Raw genomic sequence first — 24,590 nt, 5'->3', positions numbered from 1 at the left:
TTTCATACAAGAGAAGCCAAGATAAGAGGGTGAATGGGAGTGGTGTATGTGGGGATGGAATGGGATTTTATGCTTTTTTTTTCCGCCTACTTCCCTTGTAAGGGGGATAAAACCTTGGGTATATGTATGTATTTTTTCAGAAGGGCACAGAGTACTTGATAGAGAGGACTTATTAAATTTGGACAAGAGAAACACAAGAGGACATGGAAAGAAACTCAAAAAACATAATTATAGAAGAGATCTGTATCTCACTCTTCTCTACTCCTAATGATTCTTTTATCTCCATACTGACTCTCATATCTTCCGCTCGCCTCTCTTCCACTTTTTTCTGTGACTCTTCCACACTGTACATTACTACATTATTTTTCCTAACTTTCCTATCCTCTTCCTTTTTTAACTGTTCTTAGTTTTCTTTACTACTGCACTCACAACCTTTTCTTGCAGTCTTTTCCAAAACTTTCTCCATTATTCATCAACTAGTTCTTTTTCATCTTTATCCACTTATCTTCTGGATTCTTTAATTTTCCCTCTCGGCATCCTTGTGCCTGCATTTCTTGGTTGCATATATTGCAAAACCACATTTGTTGTTTATATTCTATGTTTGTCAGATTATCAGGCTGACACTTTTCTATCACCCCTCCCGGTATATGCCTGCCAGTTCCCACTTGCCCACCCACCCACTTGTAAAGGTCTACAAATAAAGGTGTCACCCATTGAAATAAGACCTTTATTCAAGTTACCCAACAAAACTTCTTATCTAATATTGATACATAAAGAGCTACAGGAACATTTTAATAATGTACACGACACTAATGATAATGTTATACAAAGCGAAAACAATCATGGCAACAAACATTACAAAGGAGGATCATGCTGACAGGAGACCTTTTGATCCATGACTAGGTTGGTTGCAGAAAAATAAGTAGATAAATGAACAAATTAAATATTGAGAAATGATAAACAAAAATCATTTATAATCAATAGAAATAAACATAGATAATACTAAGTAAACAAAATGAATAATAAAAAATACAGGCATTACAGCATATTGTTTAGGCGTTTATCTAAATGAATCTTAAAACATTGAATTGTACTATATTGCACTGCCTCTGCAGGAAGTTTATTCCATTTATTTTCTACACAGTTGGCAAAGTTGTTTCTACTTCATTTGTACCTGTTTCCTACTCCAACCTCCTGACCATCACCACTGCCAACAAATATTTCATAAGAACTGCATCCTCCATTTCTTACATGCACTACACCAGTACATCATTAACAATACTGTCAATAATGCAACAAACACATTCTCTATGTTAGAACACTGTAAAGACGCAAGTGCTCGTAACAACGCCATTGGTGGTGCAAGGACACAAATGATCAAAACAATTTGTGGAAACGAACCAATTGGTAGGAAATGACACATGGAGCTCTGTGTGTGTGAGGGGCTGGCTATGTTGGGAATATTTGGGTATAGTTACCCACCACCCCCTCCCTCGCCACTGAAACTTGCAAGGAAAAGGTCACTGGAGAGACTTTCTATTTTGTGTGGATCTTCAAATGTCTGTAGAGATAACTTGTTTGAAAGTTACAAATCAAAAGTCATACCGAAAAGGTTTCTCCCACCCTTTAGGCCCTTATGTGAGTTTCGAGGTGAGATATTGTCATGAGAGCTAGCTGTCAGGCAAATGTCACACTTGAAAGACTCCTCTCCTGTGTGGGTCACCAATGATGAATAAGACCACTCATTTCTCTAAAAGTTGTGTTGTACCATAAAGTTTATTCTCCTGTGTGTGTCTCCATTTGTTTTTCGGAAAGTTTTCTTTGAAAGCTGTGTCGTTGTCACTGTCACATTTGTAGGGTTTCTCTCCTACTTGAGTACTAATCATGTGATGTTTAAGACCCAACTCTTTAGTAAGAGTTGCGTTGCAAATGTCACACTGAAGGTTCTACTGTGTGGGTCCTCATGTGACACCTAAGATCACATTTCGTTATGAAAGCTTTGTTGCAAACGTTGCACTGGAAATGTTTCTCTCCTGTGTGTGTCGACATGTGCTTTTTGAGACAACCCTTTGCCCTGAAAGCTGCATCACAAAAGTCACACTTGAAAGGCTTCTCTCCTGTGTGGCTCCTCATGTGGAATTTTACATCATATTTTGTTCCAAAAGCAGCGTCACAAAGCTCACACTTGAAAAGTTTCTCTCCTGTGTGGGCCTTTATGTGGTATTTGAGAGTAATTTTTCTTCTAAAAACAGCGTCGCAAAGGTCACACTTGAAAGGTCTCTCTCCTGTGTGGGTCATAGTGTGATATCGAAGATCTGATTTTGTTCTGAAAGCTGTGGTGCAAAGGTCACACTTGAATGGTCTCTCTCCTGTGTGGGTCATCGAGTGATATCGAAGCTCATACTTTGTTTTGAAAGCTGTGGCGCAAAGGTCACAACTGAAAGGTTTCTCTCCTTTGTGGGTCATCACATGACGTCGAAGACTTGCCTTTGTTGTGAAAGGTGTGTCGCAAAGGTCACACAGGAAATGTTTCTTTCCTGTGTGGGTTATCACGTGACGTCGAAGCATTGCCTTTGTTGTGAAAGCTGCGTCGCAAAGGTCACACTGGAAAGGCTTCTCTCCTGTGTGGATCATCATGTGGCGTTTGAGATCATTCTTGGTTCTAAAACCTGCATTGCAAAGCTCACACTTGAAAGGCTTCTCTCTTGTGTGATTTCTTATGTGGTTTTTAAGGCTATCTTTTCTTCCAAAAACAACGTCGCAAAGCTCACACTTGAAAGGTTTCTCTCCTGTATGGGTCATCACATGAAATCGAAGATGCATCTTTGTTTTGAAAGCTGCGTTGCAAAGATCACACTGGAAAGGTTTTTCTCCTGTGTGTGTCATCATGTGACGTCCAAGATTTGCCTTTGTTGTGAAAGCTGCGTCACAAAGGTCACACAGGAAAGGCTTCTCTCCTGTGTGGGTCATCGTGTGATGTCCAAGTCTTACCTTTGTTGTGAATGCTGCGTCACAAAGGTCACACTGGAAAGGCTTCTCTCCTGTGTGGGTCATCATGTGGGTTTTGAAATAACCCTTTCTTCCAAAAACTGCGTCGCAAAGCTCACACTTAAAAGGCTTCTCTCCTGTGTGGGTCATCATGTGACATCGAAGATCTGACTTTGTTTTGAACGCTGCGGTGCAAAGGTCACACTGGAAAGGTTTCTCTCCTGTGTGGTTCATCATGTGACGTCCAAAACTTGACTTTCTTGTGAAATCTGCATCGCAAAGGTCACACTTGAAAGGTTTCTTTCCTGTGTGGTTCATCACGTGACGTCCAAGACTGGCTTTTGTTGTGAAAGCTGCGTCGTCGCAAAGGACAACGTGGAAAGGTTTCTCTCCTGTGTGGGTCATTCCATACCTTTTGGGACTATTCTTGTGGGAGAAATCTGCATGACGTGAGCCACAAAAGGATACTTTTTCTCTGGTGTCAATAGTCAATATATAGAATTAGATTCGACTCTCCTAGTAAAAATTTGGATCGTTAAATCCTGGTCCTGAAAATAAAACACAAACCTTTTAAATGTTTGTGATTCTTTGTAGACAACAAGAAATGTATGTAATATAAAGTTGGAAAATATAAAAATGTTCAAACGTCGAAATACATACAACCACCATGACAAATCTATATGTGGCACGAAATACTGAGAAATAAACAGGGGAATATGTTTCCTGTCATTTGACATTACCAACACCCTCTTAACAAATCCTCTCCAACACTAATAGCAAACAGAGTGAGCCAAGTCTGTTTGCTGTCATTAGACTTAAGTGTGATAATCTATATATAAGTAAAACAAAAAACAACCATTCTAAGTTCCAATTTTGGTAACAATTGGTCTCACAGTGTCGATCGTGTTCCGTGATAAACGATGGCAAGCAGACAGACAGATAACCTGAACTTCTCATATCCTTATACTCGCGTCAACAACTCTGGAGGTCCCAGTGCTCAACGAACATATACCACACGGCCTCTGCCTCTATTGGCGTCTAAAACGGCTGAATATATTGAGTTTTTGGTGACTGGGTACTCCGTGGACTTTATCCTGCGACAGAATACCAGGACGTCTTATGAACAGAAGGATCTCCCGAGACGTTTTTTTTTTTTTTTTTTTTTTTTTTTGTTTTTTTTTTTTTTTTTGCCTCGTCACCATAACCGCTGCCCATTTAATGCCTCATGCTATCCACACACATTGGAAGATGCCTCTTCCGTTCGTGATGTCCTGATGATAGATAGAAATTTCACTGACAATCACTGATGAATTCAAAGTGCACACCTTTATGATATAGTAATAGAAAATTAAATATAAATGTTGTACATGAGAATACATCAACACAATATACGTTTTTCTTGGTGGGAATCAATAAAAAATTGCTAAAAGTGATACACTACCGAACAAAGCCGCGACGAGAGCTTCGAGACGCAATGTTTGTTTTGATAGATGCGGAATTCGAAGAAATTAAAGTATACTAAACTGGTCTAACCTAACCTCTCTCGTTGCAGCTTCGTTCGATAGTGTTTTTTCCTCTAGCAAGGTTTCCTGTCATTAATTTCCGCCACGAAAAACACACATTATGATGATGTACTATAATTGAAAAAATTATACATACATATACCAAAGGCTTTTCCCCCTTACACGGGGGGTAGCCAAAAAGAAAAAAGGCATAGAAATCACTCCCACCCATTTCATTCCCCATATATTCCACTCCCCTCCACCCTCCTATCTTGGCACCCCCTGGATAATGGGTCATCCCTGCATCCTGTCCAGTGCCCTGGATCAGAAGCAGTGTCGCAAGACACAGCACATCTACAGCAAGGCCGCTTCATAAATTCAGCGACCCCCCCCCTTGCTGCCACCTCATGCAGGAAAGGAGAAGACGAGGAGAAATCCCTCCAGGCTGCGTCAATATATAAATACAAAATTATACAATTTTGTATTTACATATCGTGTGGTGTACATGTGGGTGTGCATTTCTTTAGTAAAACCAATTACTTAGTGCAGCCTGGGAAAAAAATACAAATGACATAGGAATGTACTCAGCCTACTAGTTGCTAGTTGCCAAAATATGTTAACTGGTGGAGGTGATGAAAACAATACCTGTAGGCACAATCAGACTCTATGAAAAAGTGCACATATGTGATACCTGACTTCAGAAAATATAAATTTATTTTTCTAAAAGAGCTTCATGCAATGAACTGGAGGAAAACTGAATAAAAAAAAAAACATATCATATAATCCTAAGTTACATTCCATTTAGGGATATGAATCCTAATATCCACAAACCACCCAACAGGCTAATTCGTTCTGAACCACATTTTACAACACTTTCAATGTTGATTTGATCCCATTGTATGTTCTGTTTCAATCGGAAATCACTTGTTCGTACTAACCCCCACCCCCAGCCACTAATGTCTGGGGAATCCACTGGGATATAAGCATTTTGAGTAAGAGAAATGTGCAAACCCAGTAATTTGTGAAAGAAACAACGACAAAATTGTTAGAATAAGTTATGAAACAAGCACATTCTTCTCCTATTCTTACCATACCTAACCTACTCATTCTCTCTCTCTCTCTCTCTCTATACGGTGTTTTTTCAGTGACAGATGAATGTTTTGTTTCATATATCTGATGCAAGTTTTAAGACTTGTCACTGTTCTTTCTTCCATCTAATAGTAACAAGGTTTGTAGCCCATACCAAAAATATTGTACCAGTTTAGGTGAACCAGCGTTATATAACTTGCTGATAAAAGCTGGACTTTGGAAGTAAATAATCTGATCCACTATCCCCAGCATCTTATTTGATTTCTCTGGGATATAATGCTTATTCTTAGGTCCTTACACCAACATAATTTTCGTGCTTGACTTTGATTTTTTCAAGTATGGTCTCCATAATGAGTCATATTCTCCTGGTAATTTTAGGTATCTATGAAAATGCTTGCCAGCCTCACAGCTGAAGTCCCAAGTATTTTGAATACCATAAATAAGTACCATAAATAGTAATATAGGTAGCATTTTTTCTTCAAAAATTAAAGATGAGTAAACATCTATAAATTTCCCAAGAGTTAGGTTAGGTTAGGGTTCACAACTGCAATTCTTACCCATATCAAGCTCTTAGTATTCTGAGCATTTCAAACCCCATATACAAGTAATGCAAATTAATAGTCATGTTGGTGAAAAAAAACATTGAGACAGACAAATATCTTGGTATATTACAAAGATATTTGCTGGTCTCACATCTTCAATTCTTACCTATATCATTAGCTAGGTTTTATCATTCTGGGTATTCTAATTCCCAGATGTAAATACTGCAAATTAATAGTAACACCAGTAGCGATTGAAAAAAAAATGGTAAACATCTCTATTTTTACTTAATTAACCTTTGAAAGTTGCAAAACATCAGTACATATTGTAAAGTACTTCCTAGTTCTTGGAGGGTTATTATTATTTGAAAGGTTTTCTTTGTATGTTGTGTATCCCAACCTAAAAAAAAAAAAAAAAAAAGAGAGAGAGAAAAAAAAAATGAACTCCCCTTTGCAGCCATCCCCCTGCACAAGTTATTAAACGCTGGGCTTCTTTCCAAAGTATCTAACACTAAAACAACTACAAACATAATGGCCTACAACTTCCAGGCATCAATGCAACCATGTAGGCTATAGTTGACTGGTGAACGCTTTGAAATTATTTTTTAACTTATGTTAACATTGTAGGACCTAACCCAACCAAAATCTAGCAATGAAGAGGTAAGGGTGTGTATGTCCAGTGCCCCATCTGTATACTTGTAAAAAGAAAAAAACTTCCAAAGTAAAACAAGTTACATAGTTTATCATGAACCATGCCCTCTATTTTATAATACTCTGCAAAATATAGCATGAAGATCAACTGTTACAAAACTGTAAGTTGCAACAAAAGATCACAAGGAACATGGAAAATTGGATAAAAATTGGCAGACTGGTTTTCCCTTAAATTTTAGTATTTCGCCAGATTATCACAGCATGCAATTTTTTTTCTTTCCAGTTCTTCACAGGGCTGCAATCCATTCCCTTTGGGTCTGGGCACAGAGTTCCTTACATTTTTCTCCCTGGAAAATCTCGATATGATAGGAATAACTGAGACATGGTTAAATGGTACAGAGTTCGAAGCTGAATTTAATATTGCGGGATTTAAACACTTTCATCAGGATAGAAACCACAAAGAAAGGTGGGGGTGTTCTATTGTACGTTAAAAACAATGTTCATGCTTGTGTTTTAGAGAAAGTGAAAACAGGATGCATATGACAGTTTTGTGGGTTGAGGTTAACCCAAACAAATGGACAAAAAAATGGAATATAGGTGTAATATATAGGCCAAAGACATTATCATTAGCAGACGACAAACTGTTATTTCAAGAACTGTCTAGTTTCTGCAACCGGGATTTATTGATAAATGGGTGATTTCAATTTTACTGACATTCATTGGATGACCCTTGAACATGGCCATATAGGTAGTCGCTTGTTTGATTTTCTTGGTGACAATTACTTAATTCAGCATGTAAAAGAGCCCACAAGATATGGAAACTTACTCGATTATTGATCACTAGCCGCGCGAAAGCATGGCAATGATGTAGAAGTCGGTGAATCTGTTGCAAATAGCGATCACAACTTAGTCAGATTCAAACTCCTAAACAATTTTAGAATAGATACTTGTGCTTCTAAAATACCCGATTTCAGTAAAGCTCAGTTCATAGAACTACGTCAGGAGCTTCAGCTTACAGATTGGGAGGCAAAATTAAACGAAAGGCCTGTAGATCAGATGTGGGAAATATTTCAAAATACGCTCACTAAGATGATTCAAACTTACATTCCTTTTAAGGACAGACGTCCCCCAAATCAGGCTCGCCCAAAGTGGCTCGACAAAGAAACTGAAAAAAAGTATTGCTAAAAAGAGACAGGCTTATAAGAAATATAAGTGCTCGGGTGCATCTAATGACTATGAAAGTTATGTATCAATACAGAGAGATTTAAAAAAGACAATAAGAAAAAGAAAACGACAATACGAAATGAACATCGCTGAGAAATCCAAAGAGAATCCCAAAGAATTCTATAGTTACATTAGAGATAAAAAGGTTGTTAGGAATCACATTGGTCCACTATTATCTGCTGACGGTCAACTTGAATATTCAAATGAAGGAATGTGTAATCTCTTAATCAATTATTTTAGCTCGGTATTCGTAAACGAAACACCTCAAAGTGAATTCCAAACTGAAACCTGTGAAAAGTCTGGGTAAACTTACTCACTACGGTAAATATAACAACAGAAAAAATTAAAAGGTGTATAGACAAACTCAAAGTTAATAAAACACCAGGGCCTGACGGTTGGCATCCAAGAATCTTAAAGGAAATGAAAAATGAGATTGTTGTTCCATTAGAAATTATTTTTCAAGAAATCCATCATATCCGGAGATGTCCCAAGAGAATGGAAGCTAGCTAACGTTACTCCCATATTCAAAAAAAGGTGACAAAAAGAAACCAAATAACTATAGGCCTATTAGTTTGACTTCGATCGTAGGAAAAATAATGGAAACTATCATCAGAGATGCTATCGAATATCATTTAGAAAGTAACCGTTTGATAAATGATAGCCAACATGGTTTCAGACGGAAACGTTTCTTGCGTGACTAACTTACTCGAATTCTACAACACAGTTGTCTCGAATTTTGACAAAAGAAACAATATAGATTTAATATATCTAGACTTTGCAAAAGCTTTTGATACCGTCCCACACGAAAGACTACTTACTAAATTAGCTTTGCATGGAATAAGTGGTAGCCTATTAGGTTGGACTAGTAATTGGTTGAAAGGTCGAAAACAGAGAGTTGTTTTAAATGGAAAAACTTCTGGATGGAAAAGTGTTGCAAGTGGAGTTCCTCAGGGTTCCGTTCTTGGGCCACTTCTATTCATAGTATATATAAATGATATAGACCATGGACTAAAATCTACTGTTTCCAAATTTGCTGATGATACAAAACTGTGCGGGAGTGGCAAATAATCACTCAAACCAATTAGATATTCAAGAAGATTTAGATCAATTACAGCAATGGTCTGAAAAGTGGCTAATGAAATTTAACACAAGTAAAATGCAAGTAATGCACATAGGTAAAAATAACAGCAAGTACGATTACAAGTTATTTGGAAATTCGTTAACAAAAGTGGATAGTGAAAAAGATCTCGGCGTAATTATCAGTAACGACCTCAAATCATCCAAGCAGTGTATTTCAGCCTCTGAGAAAGCAAATAAGATTCTGGGATTGATTGCGCGATCTTTTGATTTCAAAAGTCCATCACTCATTAACAAGCTATATAAATCGTTAGTTCGTCCACATTTGGAATATGCTGTTTCCGTATGGTCACCGAATCTCATTAAAGACATTGACAGACTGGAAAAAGTACAAACGGCGAGCCACAAAGCTGATTCCAAATAACAAAAATAAATCATACGAAAGTCGACTTAAGCACATGAATCTGTTTTCCCCCTAAAAAAGCGTGTTAGACTCAGAGGTGACTTGATACAGGTCTTTAAGATTTTAAAGGGAATTGACAACATCAAAAGTGACCAAATTTTCACATTGAATGAGAATCAGACAAGAAACAATGGTCTCAAACTGTCCGGAAATAGATTCAATTTGGAAGTAGGTAGAAACAACTTTGCCAACCGTGTAGTTAATGAATGGAATAAACTTCCTGCACAGGTAGTGCAATGTAGTTCAGTTCGAAGCTTTAAGAATCATTTAGATAAATACCTAAGTAAGATGCTGTAATTATTATAATTTATGTTATATTATTTGTTTTTGTTTTGTTATAATTTGTCTGTCTGATTTTCATTTATTATTAGTTATATGTCAATTTATTATCATTTACTAATTTACTATTTACCTGTTTGTTTGTTATTCAACTATACCAATGCATTTATTTATGTATTTTAATTGTTATTTACATTGTTAGTTTTAATTTATTATTAATATGATTTTTTTTTTTTTTTTTTTTTTTTTTTTTTTTTTTTTTTTTTTTTTTTTTTTTTTTTTTTTTTTTTTTTTTTTTTTTTTTTGCATCCGACCTAGATATGGATCAAAAGGTCTCCTGTCGGCATGCTTTGCCTTTGTAATCCTTTGTAACAGAGGGAATCCTGTAGAAAGATTTCTTTTCACTATGCTCCACTCTGCTTGAGCAGCCTATGACTGGTTAAAGTTGGCCATGACTACAATTCTCCAACAATCTAATTGCCCTCTCTTCTCGCTCTTGGTTTGTCCTCCAATATAGCTGCATAAACATAAATCCCATGACCCCTGATGTCACGCAGCAGCAGTCTGTTGGCCAGGTTGGAGACAAATGACTACTTGAGGATAAATAAGCCTGATATTTTGTGCTTAGTAGGGACCAAACTCCCAAAAAACTGATCCACAGTTGGGAAGCAGTAGACATATGGAGACAGAAGATAAAGTAAGTGGAGGGGTCATTGTTGAAGTGAGAAGGGACATAAAGGTGGAAGAAGCAAATCCGAGTGAGTGAAGGCAAGGCCATAGCAATGCACCTGAGTATTAAAACTAAAGGGCAGAATAAAAGAGACATCATGGTACCTTATGCACCCCCCACCCCAAGACACAAGCTTGGAATGAAGTTGAATATAAAAAAATTGTATGGGACACATCTCTTCTACTGATAACTATTAAATTTAGTAGCAATTTAGTAATTATTGGAGATTTAATTGTATTGAAATAAACTGGGAGGAATGGGAAGCAAGTGGCAAGGCAGTGGAGAATACAATGACTGAGTGGGAAATGACCTGGGTAAGAGAAGATGACATTTCCACATTAGATCTGCCACTAGCCAAAGTACCAGACATCATCAGTTCCTTGAATTACCTTTGACTCATAGGAAAAAATTATTATAGTTATTTAATTTCAGTTGGAAAGGAGGAAATAAGAGCCAAGAAATGAATCAGACAAGAAAGGGAGACTCAATTTTGGGGAGGCAGATTATTTAGCGTTGAAAAGATATTTGTAGAAGCTAACTGGGAGGAATTCATGAATATCACAGGAAAAAGGAGGAAATGGGAAATCTTGACATTTACAACTGAGGAGTGAACAAACGTGTGCCAAAGATAAGTGGAAGGAAGGAGAAATAGAACTGGTTTAAGAAGAGGTGTGAGACCACAAAAATAGCCAGGGACATGGTTTGGGGAACATGGAGGAAGAGAAGGAGTAACACAAATGAAACTTGCAAACAAGGTAGAAATGACTATACAAGACTCGGCAGGTAGGAAGAATGTAATTTTGAAAGAGATGTAATAGATAAATGAAAAACTAATTGAGATATGGGAAAGTAATCACTAAGTTAATAGTGGTGATGAAGTTTTTGAAGAGGCCTCAGCTCAGTAAGAGGTAATGAATGAAAGTTTCCAATTGGTCTTCACAAAGGAGAACAGTTTTTGGAAGAAAACAAAGTGAGAAAAAATTGAGCTTTAGAAGATATAAATGCAGAATTGAGGAAGATGTTCATTTTTTTGTGATCGTTGGATGTGATAAAAGCTTTAGGAATTGATAGGATCACAAACTGTATACTGTATACACAAATACAAAAATGTATACAAAATTAAATTATACAAGTTGTATGCTCAAACTGTATGTAAGGAACAATGGGCAGACAAGATTCACAGTTGTATGTTTACCAGAAGAAGACATAGTGCCACTTGGTTGGAAAAGAGCAAGTGCAGTTCCAGTTCACTGAGACGGAAGTAAGGAGACACCACTAGATTATAAGCTGGTAGCACTGACCAACACAATAGTGTAATTATGTAAAAGGATTGTGAAAGATCAATGGACTAGATATCTAGAAGAGATGAGCATTCAGACAGACAGACAATTTGGCTTCAGATCTGGAAGGTCATATGCATCAAACTTTTTAAGCTTTTACTTGAGAATGGATGGTGTCCTCCAAGAGAAGGGCAGGTGGACTGTGTGCACCTCCACTGAGAGAAAGCTTTTGATAAAGTACCTCACAATTGACTTGTGCGGAAATTAGAGCATGTTGGAGGATGGCGAGACAAACTACTCAAATGGATAAAACATATTTTAAAGGAAAGATACATGAGGACAGTAGTAAGGATACCATGTCTACATGGAGAGCAGTAATGAACAGAGTTTCATAAGGTTCAGTACATCCATCAATAATGTTTCTTGTCAATGAGATGATGGAAGGTACAACAAGCTATGCCAACATGTCTGCAGAAGATGTAAAAATCATGAGGAGGGTGAAAAACAAGGACTGTTGATTATTGGAAAAATACTTAGACACTAGTTTTCCATGGAGTCAAGAGAGGGAACTGAATTAAAAAAAAAAAAAAAAAAAAAAAAAAATACTGGATATGGGCAACAGCAGCAAAAGACCATCTTGAAACTGTTCCTTGGGAAGTGAACCCATTACACACAAGCTAAAGAGGAGAAAGATTCAGGAGTATTGACAAAAGACAACCTATCACCTGACAGACATTTCAGCAGGATTGTGGGAGAGAGAGACCTACAGACAGACAGACAGACAGCTGCTGCTTTTCACCACATGGATAAAGAGATGATGAAAAACCCATTGAAACCTTGATCTGTCCAAGACTGGAATATACATCAGTAGTACTATGGTCCACACACAGAATGAAGGATATAAAGTAAGATTGAGAGAATGCAAAGGGCAGCAACCAAACTGGTCCCCAGCAAGGCTGGTACACAATATGAGGAAAGACTAAAAGCACTGGGTGTGCCAACTTTAAAAAAAATCAAAGAGAAAGAAGAGATATGATTACAGTATTCAGATCATTATAGGGGATAGATTGCATTGACAGAAGAGATCTCTTGATTAAGGATGGCAGGGCTTTAGGAACTCGTGAGAACAAATTAAGGAAGACCACATGATGTCCAAAGGATGTGAAGAAACAAAGTTTTCCATACAGATAGATGCATAAATACCTGGAATAGCTTGCAAGGTGATATAGCCCAAGCTGCTGCTGGAGCAATAGATGAATTCAAATCTAAATATAATTGGAAAATATATAGAATAAACTAGAACTGTTTATGAAATTGAGGCCAGGTGTGATAAATTGGAGAGTAGGAAACAGGACCAAGTGAGTGTTGCCCCTTTCTTGTATACTATAATTAGATATATACACTATAGAGCATTGTTGTCTGACATCCTTGATTGGGGAGGGATGGTGGACCTCTACAACAACAATTTGACAAAGAAGAAAAGTGAGGAGCCAATGCCAGGAGGTGCATGGCTGTGGCCAGAGCCGCCATGCATGCACCTTGCTGGCTGGCTGGCTGGCTGGCTGTATGTGCCTGCGCTGTACGAACAGTCACTACTGGGAATCAGAGGGAACTGTGGGATTCAAGCCCATTACTACATTTGCAAAAAGTATTAGATTAAAAAAATGTTGGTGTAACAAAGTAGGTGATTTGATCTAGAATAGTACAAATGAGGCATATGATGGACCACTGTGGAAATAATACCCGAATCTTTAGAAGTACAGTATTCAAAAGTAGAGGACAAGCTTTAGATTTGTGATGATGAGTACTGTATGACCCAGGGAGCTAAGATAGGAGGAACAATGGAAGGGTATGGGATGGGTGAAAGGTAGTAGGTGTATGCTTTGACTTTACTACCGCCACCACCCCTCACTGGGAAAGGGCCAATTGGTATGTATGCCCTATATTATGTTCTTGTGTAGATTCCTTATATGGGAAGTGTCCATTTCAGAAGTAGTAATATGGGAAACACTTAAATGAGACCAAAGTTCACATAACATTGAACTCTACATTAGTTGATCTTGACAGAGACACCTTTTAACCTGATATAATACATACATATATATATATATACCAAGGCTTTTTCCCCTTTACAAGGGAGGTAGCCAAAAAGGAAAAGGCATAAAATCATTCCCACCCATTCCATCCCTGAATACACTCCACATCCCTCCACCCTCCCTCTTATCTTAGCACCTCCTGGATGACGGGTCACCCCTTTACCTTGTCCACTGCCCTGGGTCAGAAGCAGTGTCGCAAGACACAGCACATCCACAGCAAGGCCGCTTCATTAAATTGGCGACCCCCCTCTCCGTCCCCCCATGCATAAAAGGAGAAGACGGGGAGAAATACCCCCGGGCTGCGTCAAATTCTGCTCACACATAGTACCTCACCCCCCATCCCCCCACCCACTCCACCTCATGCATCACAACATCATCCATATACAACCATTCTCCATTCACCCCTGTCTTCTGTCCTCTCCTGTCCTTCCTCAACAGACATTCCCCTCTTCCTCAAAAGCCCCCCTCACCCCATCCATCCACCTCATTCTAGGATGTCTCCTCATGTTCACTCCCTCCACATTTGCCTTCCATACCTCTTTTACTAGTCTTTCTTCACTCATTCTTTCCATGTGTCCAAAACATCCTAATACTCTTTCATCAACCCTATCTCCCAACTCCCTTTCCACCCCTGTTCTCCTCCTCACCTTCTCATTTCTCACTCTATCTAACCTAGTGACCCACATCATACTTCTCAGACACCTCATCTCAAACACATTCAAACTCCTTCTCTCTTCCTCTCTTATGTTCCGTGTTTCTGCCCTGTACAGTGCTGTTGGCACAATCACTCCTCCTCTTAGCATCCATTCCCAAATATCTATTCCTCATTACACTCTTCAATCCACCAAGGCATTTACTCGCTTCTCTCAATCTACATTCTACCTCCACCTTCACTCCACTTTTTCCTGCCACAAATTGCACCCAAGTATCTAAAACTATCCACTTCCTCCAGTCGCTCTCCCTTAATGCTCACTTCCAGTCTACTGCCACCTTCACCCCTTGTACGTCTCATCACCTTACTTTTACCCACATTTATCTTTAGCTTTCTTCTATCACATACTCTCCCAAACTCTGTCACCAACTTCCTTAATCCCTCCTCCGATCCTGCCACAAGCGCAGTGTCGTCTGCAAACAACAACTGGCTCACCTCCCACTTTTCTCCATTTTCCTTAACCATCTCCAATCCCTGACCCACTACCCTTGCATTTACCTCTCGCACTACCCCATCCATGTATAAGTTGAACAGCCAGGGCGACATAACGCATCCTTGACAAAGTCCCACCTTTACCTCAAACCACTCACTCTCTCCATTTCTAATCCTGACACAAGCTCTACTACTCTCATAAAAACTCTTGACAGCTCCTAGAAGCTTTCCTCCTATCCCACATATCTACATAACCTCCCACAGTGCCTTTCTGTATACCCTATTGTAAGCCTTTTCCAGATCCATAAAAGCCCAAAAAACATCCTTCCCTTTTCCTATAGCTTTCTCACATATCTGTCTTACCACAAAGATCTGATCTACACAACCTCTACCCGTCCTAAATCCACACCGTTCCTCACCAATTACTCCCTTTGTTCCTCTCCTAATCCTCTCAATCAAGATCCTCCCATAAGCCTTCCCAACTACACTTAACAAGTTAATCCCTCTGAAACTACTACACTCACACTTGTCCCCTTTTCCCTTGTAAAGTGGATATAATATTAAAATCAAATAAAGATTCCAGAAAGAGAAAGATACCAAAATATTTTGCCAACATTTTGAAGTGTCACAACCAGCTAGGGAAATGTCCCAGGCATCCTGGATGATGATTGAGGACATGTTGAAATTGCTTCTGTGTTTCAACAACCTGTGAGTTGAAAATATTAAAGCAGTGTCTCCACAATTACTGGAATTGCACATTTGATTGTCAATATTTTTTAGTAGGTATTTCTAATAATTTTTACCTATCAGTTGAACAAGTATTTTACTAAAAGTGACAATGAAAAATATGTATAGTACTTTACAATTTATTACATCAATTTGATTTATTATGTATAAAATTGGCTGTTGCAGTCAAGTCTATCGAAATAAACATCATGTGAGGATGGAGCCTTTATTAATGTGACATTTCACTTGTTACAGCTCTTTGAATTACATGGTCGTAATACACATGACTGAGATTAAATAAGAAGAGGAACAGGGGGAGGGAGGAAGGAAGTAGGGAGGGGGTGTCACTGAATACTAGGAAAAGTTGAGGAGAAGGTGGACCAAATGTCTGAGAACAAGAAAGGTTGAGGATAGGATGGGGCAATTGTCTGGGTGAAGGACATTAGCTCACAACCAAGGAACAAAAGGAAGACGAAAATAAGAAGGGTGAGCAGTTGTCTACTGAGGGTGGTCAACAACCTTGAGAGAAAAAGGGTGATTTTAGAGGACAACTAAAGATGGCTCAAAATTTTGTTGGCAATGGGTATTAAAGGAATTAGGTGGGGTGAGATATTGGGCTCAATTATCAGATGTTCTGCTTTTTCCCAGTCCATCAGGTGGTTGCTACTGTTTCTGTTTGCAACACATGCATTGGTGGTGACATCATAGCAGGTGTTTTATTGGTGTATTGAATGAGGTAGAGCCCACTATTCAATTTTCCCTAGGAGAAATTAACAATTCCCTTCCCTTCTTGGACACACACATCTCAAAACATGGTAACCAGCTGGAATTTAAAGTATACAGCAGAAAACCCACTAACAAAAATTATTTAATTCATTTCTACTCCCACCCACCATGACATCAGGGTCAAGAAAGAAAGGAGTAGTGATAGGTTTCTTCCTTGGGGCACTCAGATTATGCAATGAAGATTACTTAGAAGAAGAGTGCTGGTATATCAGGGAGACCTTTTTAAGAATAAAATTTCCAGATTTCCTTTTAGATAAATGTAGAAAGCAGGCCATTAATTAAGTTTCTGGAAGGCGGTAGTCAGGAGGGCAGCCAAATATCTCGTGTTACCAACCTTTTTGGCTATCCCCCTGGTAAGGGGGAAAGAAGCCTTGGTATATGTATGTACCAACCAGCAGTGTCACCACCAACCTGACTTGTATTTTAAAAACCACCCATTTGGAAGTAATGTACCAGACCAGTAGAACAGTTGAAAACATCACGAGGACAAGAAAAACATCAGCAAAATGCTGGACAATAAAGTTTTTATTGGATTCCGTGCTTGGTATATGAAAAATCCTACATTGGGGGAAACATCATGTCGTCTTAAAACCAGGATCGGAGAACACAATGATGTCTGCCATGATGTCACTACCATTGCATGTGTGTTGCACACAGGAACAGTAGTAACCACCTGATGGACTGGGAGAATGTAGAATTTCTAATACATGAACTCGACAAGATCCATAGAAAGTGTTTGGAAGCATCCACTATACTGACTGTGCATGGAACCAACACAGTTGAACAAAATAGAGGCATATTCAATATCTCACCCCACCAAATTCCTTAATACCCATTGCCAACAAAATTTTGATCTATACCCATTGTAAGGCCAGACATTTTAATTGAATATTATCCTCATTTAATAGCATCTTTCTAGGATATTCTATGAGCAAGATAGCAAAGCATTATGGGTAAACTGTAGCTCCACCCATTCGTGACGTCATTAGGACGCATTCAGAAGTAAACACAGACTAGGACCATTAGATTTAAGAGAATGAGAAAAATTCCCAACATCCAGTTCAGGATTCCACTACAGGAATAGTTTAGGGGAGTTGTGATAGCTAGGGGTTAACTTGAAAAGCGAGATGGTAAAGTCTTGAGTTACTCCACGAAGGGAGAGTCAATAGTTTTATACATAAACATGTTCGCCAACCAGTTTCTGTTTCTTGTGCACAGCTACTCAGACTCGAGCCCCACCTATCTCCCCTAATAGGTATGTCAATGTGTCCCATAAAGATAATGGAAATACATAACAATAACTGAAATTAATGAATATTCATTGAATATAATAGACATTAGACTGCAGTCTAGAATGATACTTGAGCCCCACCTTTCTCCCTTAACAGAAAGAAAACGGATTGAGGGAATGTAATCAAAGCTCATATAAACACACAAAGACACCTGTTGCCAAGTATGTGATTGAAGGAATCTCTTATGAATCGGGTGAAGTTGTTTCGAAATCATTAAGTGGAATTTTGTCCGAAAATGTTCTCTACTAAGTATATAGAAAATCTGAGGTTAGGTTTGATAGAAAGTAGGTGAAATAGACACTTGGATAGTGGCCAGAAGGCTGGATCATAAAAACCCATGCCCATGGCCTCCTTAGAACACCATTAAGTATTGAATTACATATCTCCATAACTGCATCATAAGCTACCTTGAATATCATCATTTCATTATCATCCAGAACGGGTTGTAGTTCAGGGTATTAATCCTAAATCAGTTGAGTTACTATAATTATTGAATACATACATATACCAAGGCTTTTTCCCCCTTACTAAGGAAGTAGCCAAAACTTATTGAATAAGACCTACAAATATTTTTGCTGAGCTACTATAATTATTGAATAAGGTCTACATATATTTTCCTTATACAGTACTATTTTTCCTACAATTTAATAAGTATTGAATAAGATCTACTTATATTTTCTTTATACTGTTTTTGCTACAATTTAGTAATTATTGAGTAAGATCTACATATATTTTCTTTAGGCTATTTTTACTACAGTTTAAAAATTACTGAATAAGATCTACATATATTTTCCTTATACTATTATTGCTACAATTTAACGATTATTGAATAAGATCTGCTAATATCTTCTTGATACTATTTTTGCTACAATTTGATAATGGATTGAAAACCTGAAATATCCTTTCAATACCCAACCTGTATACCGCTACTATGTCATAGGTTAGATCTGGGTGGTGGCAGCAGTTTCTACTAAATAAATGGATTAAACACTATTCTACAGAGGTGTTATATACATCTCACCCTTCCATTCATTAATTGAATTATAATAATATTTATCACTTATAACATTACATTTCTTGAGTGCCAATAGTGGGACACAATAGAGAACTTTACAACACTCAATAATAACGGCCCACTCAATAATTAATCTAAAGTATATGCCAATTAAACACCATTGGCACCACACTATTTGTCCTCTAAAATCCCCTTTTTCCTCTCAAGGATGTTGACCACCCTCAGTAGACAATTACTCACCCTTCTTCTTTTCTTCCTTTTGATACCCACCCTTCCTCCCTCCCTCCCTCTGTTCCTTTTATTTAAACTCAGTTATGTGTATTTCGACTGTGTGTACTTGAAAAAGCTGTAACAAGTGAAACATCATACTAAGAACCTTCCTAGTGTAGGTCATGTTTAGATTTGGGTCTTCTGAGCCCAAACATAGAATGGAATTATATTGAAATTGGAGTCATGCCGGTCGTGGTGGTGTGACTAGGCATGCATCAGTAGCTATTGGGTGCCTTGCAGTGCATATGATGATGTCATGAAAAAAATAGAGAGCACCATATCTGTTAGTGCTTCTACTTATTCTATGTCAAGAGATGATATGTACATAGGGTCTGTTTAGGGTCTTCAACAAGAGAGACTAAGGGCATTGGATTGATTAAATACAAAGGTATTTGTGTATCAAATTATTTGTGAATGAATAGTCTGCATTCCTGTTACTACATGATTCCAAAGAGTTTGAAGTTGATTTTATAATTAGACTTTTTTTCAGGACGAGAGTAACTATCAACCTTTCTTTGGAAGAGCTGTTCCTAGATTTCATTCATCCATCATACAACAAAGGTAATCTGGTGTGACATCTGCAGCACAGCTCTCTTACATAATGACCCACACTGCAGCCCTGTGCAATGTAGCTGTCTTAAAGAAGATTCATCTTAAATGTCACCAGCTTTCCCACTCAGGAGAAAAGCCTTTCCAGTGTAACCTGTGCAATTCAACTTTCTCAGCAAAGAGTAGTCTTAAACTACATATGTTGACCCACACTGGAGAGAAGCCTTTCCAGTGTGATCTGTGCGATGCAGCTTTCTCACAAAAGGGTAATCTCAAATCTCACATGCGTACCCACACAGAAGAAAAGCCTTTCCAGTGTAACCTGTGCGGCGATGCAGCTTTCTCAAGAAAGAGTCATCTCAAAGATCACATGATGAACCACCCTGGAGAGAAGCCTTTCAAGTGTGACCTGTGCAATGCAGCTTTCTCACAAAAGAATTATCTCAAACGTCATTTAAGGATCCACACTGGAGAGAAGCCTTTCCAGTGTGACCTGTGTGATGCCACTTTCTCACAAAAGAGTACTCTCAAATCTCACATGATGACCCACACAGGAGAGAAGCCTTTCCAGTGTGATCTGTGCAATGCAGCTTTCTCACAAAAGAATTGTCTCACACGTCACATGATGAACCACACTGGAGAGAAGCCTTTCCAGTGTGATCTGTGCGATACCACTTTCTCACAAAAGAGTCATCTTAGATGTCACATGATGACCCACACTGGAGAGAAGCCTTTCCAGTGTGATCTGTGTGATGCAGCTTTCTCACAAAAGAATTATCTCAAATCTCACATGCGTACCCACACAGGAGAAAAGCCTTTCCAGTGTAACCTGTGCGATGATGCAGCTTTCTCACAAAGGAGTCATCTCAGAGATCACATGATGACCCACACTGGAGAGAAGCCTTTCCAGTGTGATCTGTGTGATGCAGCTTTCTCACATAAGAGTACTCTCAAATCTTACATGATGACCCACACTGGAGAGAAGCCTTTCCAGTGTCATCTGTGCAATGCTGCTTTCTCACAAAAGAGTACTCTCAAATCTCACATGATGACCCACACAGGAGAGAAGCCTTTCCAGTGTGATCTGTGCGATGCAGCTTTCTCACAAAAGAATTGTCTCACACGTCACATGATGAACCACACTGGAGAGAAGCCTTTCCAGTGTGATCTGTGCGATGCAGCTTTCTCACAAAAGAGTCATCTTAGATGTCACATGATGACCCACACAGGAGAGAAGCCTTTCCAGTGTGATCTGTGTGATGCAGCTTTCTCACAAAAGAATTATCTCAAATCTCACATGCGTACCCACACAGGAGAAAAGCCTTTCCAGTGTAACCTGTGCAATGATGCAGCTTTCTCACAAAAGAGTCATCTCAGAGATCACATGATGACCCACACTGGAGAGAAGCCTTTCCAGTGTGATCTGTGCAATGCAGCTTTCTCACATAAGAGTTCTCTCAAATCTCACATGATGACCCACACTGGAGAGAAGCCTTTCCAGTGTGATCTGTGCAATGCTGCTTTCTCACAAAAGGGTAATTTCAAATCTCACATGCGCACCCACACTGGAGAGAAGCCTTTCCAGTGTGATGTTGCTTTCTCACAAAAGAGTACTCTCCAATCTCACATGATGACCCACACTGGAGAGAAGCCTTTTAAGTGTGACCTGTGCGATGCTGCTTTCTCACGAAAAAAAGGTCTCACACGTCACTTGTATACCCACTCTGAAAAGAAGCCTGTGTGACCTGCGCAATGCTACTTTCTCACAAAAGGGTAATCTAACAATTTCAGTGTGGCCTGTGTGATGCAGGTTTCTCACAGAATGTTCATCTGAAATCTCACATGCTTACCCACAGAGGGAAAAAAACCTTTCCAATGCAACCTGTGTGCAGTAGCTTCATCACAAAAGGGGTAATCTCGCAGGTCACATGGATACCCACACAGGGGGAAAAAAAGCCATTCTGATATGATTTGTGTGATGCTGCTTTCTCAAAAAAGAGTAATCTCACACATCACATGGACACCCACTCTGGAAAGAAGCCTGTCCAGTGTTACCTGTGTGATGCCCAGAGGATTTCAGCTCCTTGCTGAGTCCCTTGAATGAGAAGTAGACATCCTGCAGGGTTTTTTTGAGTAGATTATGTAGGAGTCTGGGGAAGTATTGGAATATAGTTTAGGCAATAGAAACAGCTCAGAGAGGGAGTGTGAAAACACCAAATTAGATGGAGGGAGGATAAACTAAAAGATTACTACACAAACAGAATTGTAATAAATGAATTCATATACTGCAAGGTAAAGCATGCATAGAGAGATTTGATATAGCTGTTACAGAATCCTGGATCAATATGGCTGATAGACATTTCCTTCTGAAAATCTAGATAGAAGGATATGAGTTTTTTCACAAGGACAGGAGTTGGGGAGTAGCAGCACTTTTTGTTAAAAATATATTAAACTGTATTATCAACAATTTGATTAAGGCAGAGGATGGTACAGAATCTATTTTGATGGAGATTATAGGGAAGAATATTAAGCTTATTATTGGCATCCCATATAGATCTCCTAACCTCAGCCTTGAGCAGACTGATCCCCTGATTCATGAAATTTGCAGGGCATCCCAGTGCAAAAACATTGTGATAATAATGGGAGATTTTAGTTATAGAAACATATGACTGGGAAATTTTAGTAGATCAGGAAGCAAAAATTTTCTTGCATGAAGTGTAGGATAATTTCCTAAAACAAATTATTACCAATCCTATGAGGGGAGAGAATACTCTGGACTTACTTTTAACTAATGATGACCATCTAACAAGTAATGTAAAAGCGAGAGATAGTCTAGGCTCTAGCAATCATCAAGAGACAATATTCAATATTATTTGGGAAGAATTAAAAAGTATGAATAACATTCACCAGACTTCAGGAGAGCCAATTTTAATCAGAAGGCATATAAGGAATTTGATCACTTACAGGACCAACCCAGGGTGGTGTGATGGGGTCAGGTACATGGTCAGTCCAGATGTCATTGGTGCAGTCAGCAGTTGGGTCACAGGGTGATATGCGTACCCCTTGGGTCAGGTCATTCGCGGGTGCAGGGTCAAGAGCCCGGTCAGCGATTTGGATGAAATGTATAGTAGCCTAACATATTTAATTCTAAATGCACAAAATAAATTTACTCCCCTCAAGTCCATCCTGAAGAATAGTAACAATCCCAAAAGCTGTTGGTATATGTATGTTTTCATTCCCTTAGTAAAATAAAATCAGTCTAGCAGTTCTTACTTGACAGCTGTTAAATTTATAATTGACACCTTTTATGTATGATTTAACTCATAAATTTAACATATATGCAGCTGAGGTATGAAATAATTAATCTCTAAGAGAGTTGACAATTTTCACGTATTGAAACCTGTGATGTGTTAACACCTTTGATATATGAAAATTAAATACATTATCTGCCTTTTATTCATTATGAGTGCAGACCAATAACATGTACATATTATGAATCCTTGTGTTTCAACAATAAAGTTATGTTCATCATTTGTCTATTCATTACCTTACAGACAAAAAATGCACATTTCGTGAATATACACAATAGTGATAACATTTTTTATTCATTATATGTACAGACCAAAAAATTATGGGTGGGGATGGGGGGTGAGGAAGTATGTATGAGAAAATATAATTGACACAGCCCGAAGGGATTTCTCCCCATCTCCTTTTCTGCATGGAGGGACAGAGAGGGGAGGTCGCCGAATGTATGAAGCAGCCTTGCTGTGGATGTGCTGTGTCTTGCAACACTGTTTCTGACCCAGGGCAGTGGACAGGATGCAGGGATGACCCGTCATCCAGGAGGTGCCAAGATGAGAGGGAGGGAGGAGGGTTGAGGGGAGTGGAATATATAGGAAATGGAATGGGTGGGAGCGGTTTCTATGTCTTTTTCTTTTTGGCTACCACCATGTAGCCTTTGGTATATGTATGTATGCATTAATGTAATATGAAAAACATTACATTCGCTACATCTTATTATTAGGGTCTATATGATATATGCACAAAATAAAGCATGCACCTTTTATGAATCTATACTGTATCTTGATAATGTACAGTTACTTATAATTATATTCATTATGTCTACAGACTGTAAATTGCACATTTTACAAATCTTCATAATGTCTAATGTTTTTGTTATCTCTGTGCACCCAGTTATGAATTTTTTGTTGGTGCTGCACAATATATGAATAATCCATATACTACATGCTCAAACAATTTGACAAATCCAGTTTGTCAAAGGGTTTGAAGAGGTATCAGAAGGTCAAACCAAATGATTCAACCTCAGTGTGACTGGTGCAGTTAACCAAAGATGCCTCTCAACCAAGACATATTAATTGCTATTTGTTTAGTGGTGGCATTAGGGAAAAAGAAAAGACCAATATGGACAAAGGACTGGTTGTTGAAAAAGAGACCAAAATTCACATACTAACTTGCATTTCAATTTGAAAATAGAGCTGGAACACATGTGGTGGTATACTAAAAGTGATGAGGATATTGAAAAATAGTAGATGTGAGGGCTAGAGAGAGCTTGAAAAGTTGCTCCAGTCTTCTATAACAGAATCAACCTAAAACAAAACATACCTTAGATGTATCTACCAGACATGACACAGGACATGTTATTTTACTGCCAGGCATTAATACAGTACAGACAACAGTAATTATTCCCATAGGGTTTTGGTGGGTCAAGGTAAGGTCTGAGCAGCTGTGCAAACCATGAAATGCCTCAAGGGTCCCATGCTTCTTGAAATAAGAGAATTAGTGAAATAGATTGACCTGTTGTTGTTGTTGTATTATACGGGAAGGGAGCTATGCTCGTGGTGACCCGTCTTTGTATCTTTCAGCATCAAG

At 38.5% G+C, this 24,590-nt stretch overlaps 2 protein-coding genes across 3 annotated transcripts; one reads left to right on the top strand and one right to left on the bottom strand.

Annotated features, from left to right (window-relative positions):
• Positions 1-731: 731 nt before the first annotated feature.
• Positions 732-3,531, bottom strand: LOC143031399 (uncharacterized). The gene has a single exon (XM_076195157.1). The coding sequence runs from the start codon at positions 3,391-3,393 to the stop codon at positions 1,933-1,935; it is 1,461 nt and encodes a 486-aa protein (XP_076051272.1). The 5' UTR covers positions 3,394-3,531; the 3' UTR covers positions 732-1,932.
• LOC143031397 (uncharacterized) lies at positions 3,354-23,218 on the top strand. Of its 2 annotated transcripts, XM_076195155.1 has the most exons (3): positions 17,033-17,829; positions 17,963-18,027; positions 19,642-23,218. In XM_076195155.1, the coding sequence occupies exon 3, from the start codon at positions 19,753-19,755 to the stop codon at positions 21,442-21,444; it is 1,692 nt and encodes a 563-aa protein (XP_076051270.1). In that variant the 5' UTR covers positions 17,033-17,829; positions 17,963-18,027; positions 19,642-19,752; the 3' UTR covers positions 21,445-23,218. The 2 variants fall into 2 exon arrangements, with proteins under 2 accessions (XP_076051271.1, XP_076051270.1); XM_076195156.1 differs by lacking the exons at positions 17,033-17,829; positions 17,963-18,027 and adding an exon at positions 3,354-3,437.
• Positions 23,219-24,590: the final 1,372 nt, after the last annotated feature.

Source organism: Oratosquilla oratoria, chromosome 12, assembly GCF_046742065.1.
Source record: "Oratosquilla oratoria isolate Oo_2021 chromosome 12, ASM4674206v1, whole genome shotgun sequence".
Lineage (NCBI taxonomy): Eukaryota > Metazoa > Arthropoda > Malacostraca > Stomatopoda > Squillidae > Oratosquilla > Oratosquilla oratoria.
The sequence above is the reverse complement of the archived record's forward strand: the minus strand, read 5'-3'. Positions and strand labels throughout refer to the sequence as shown.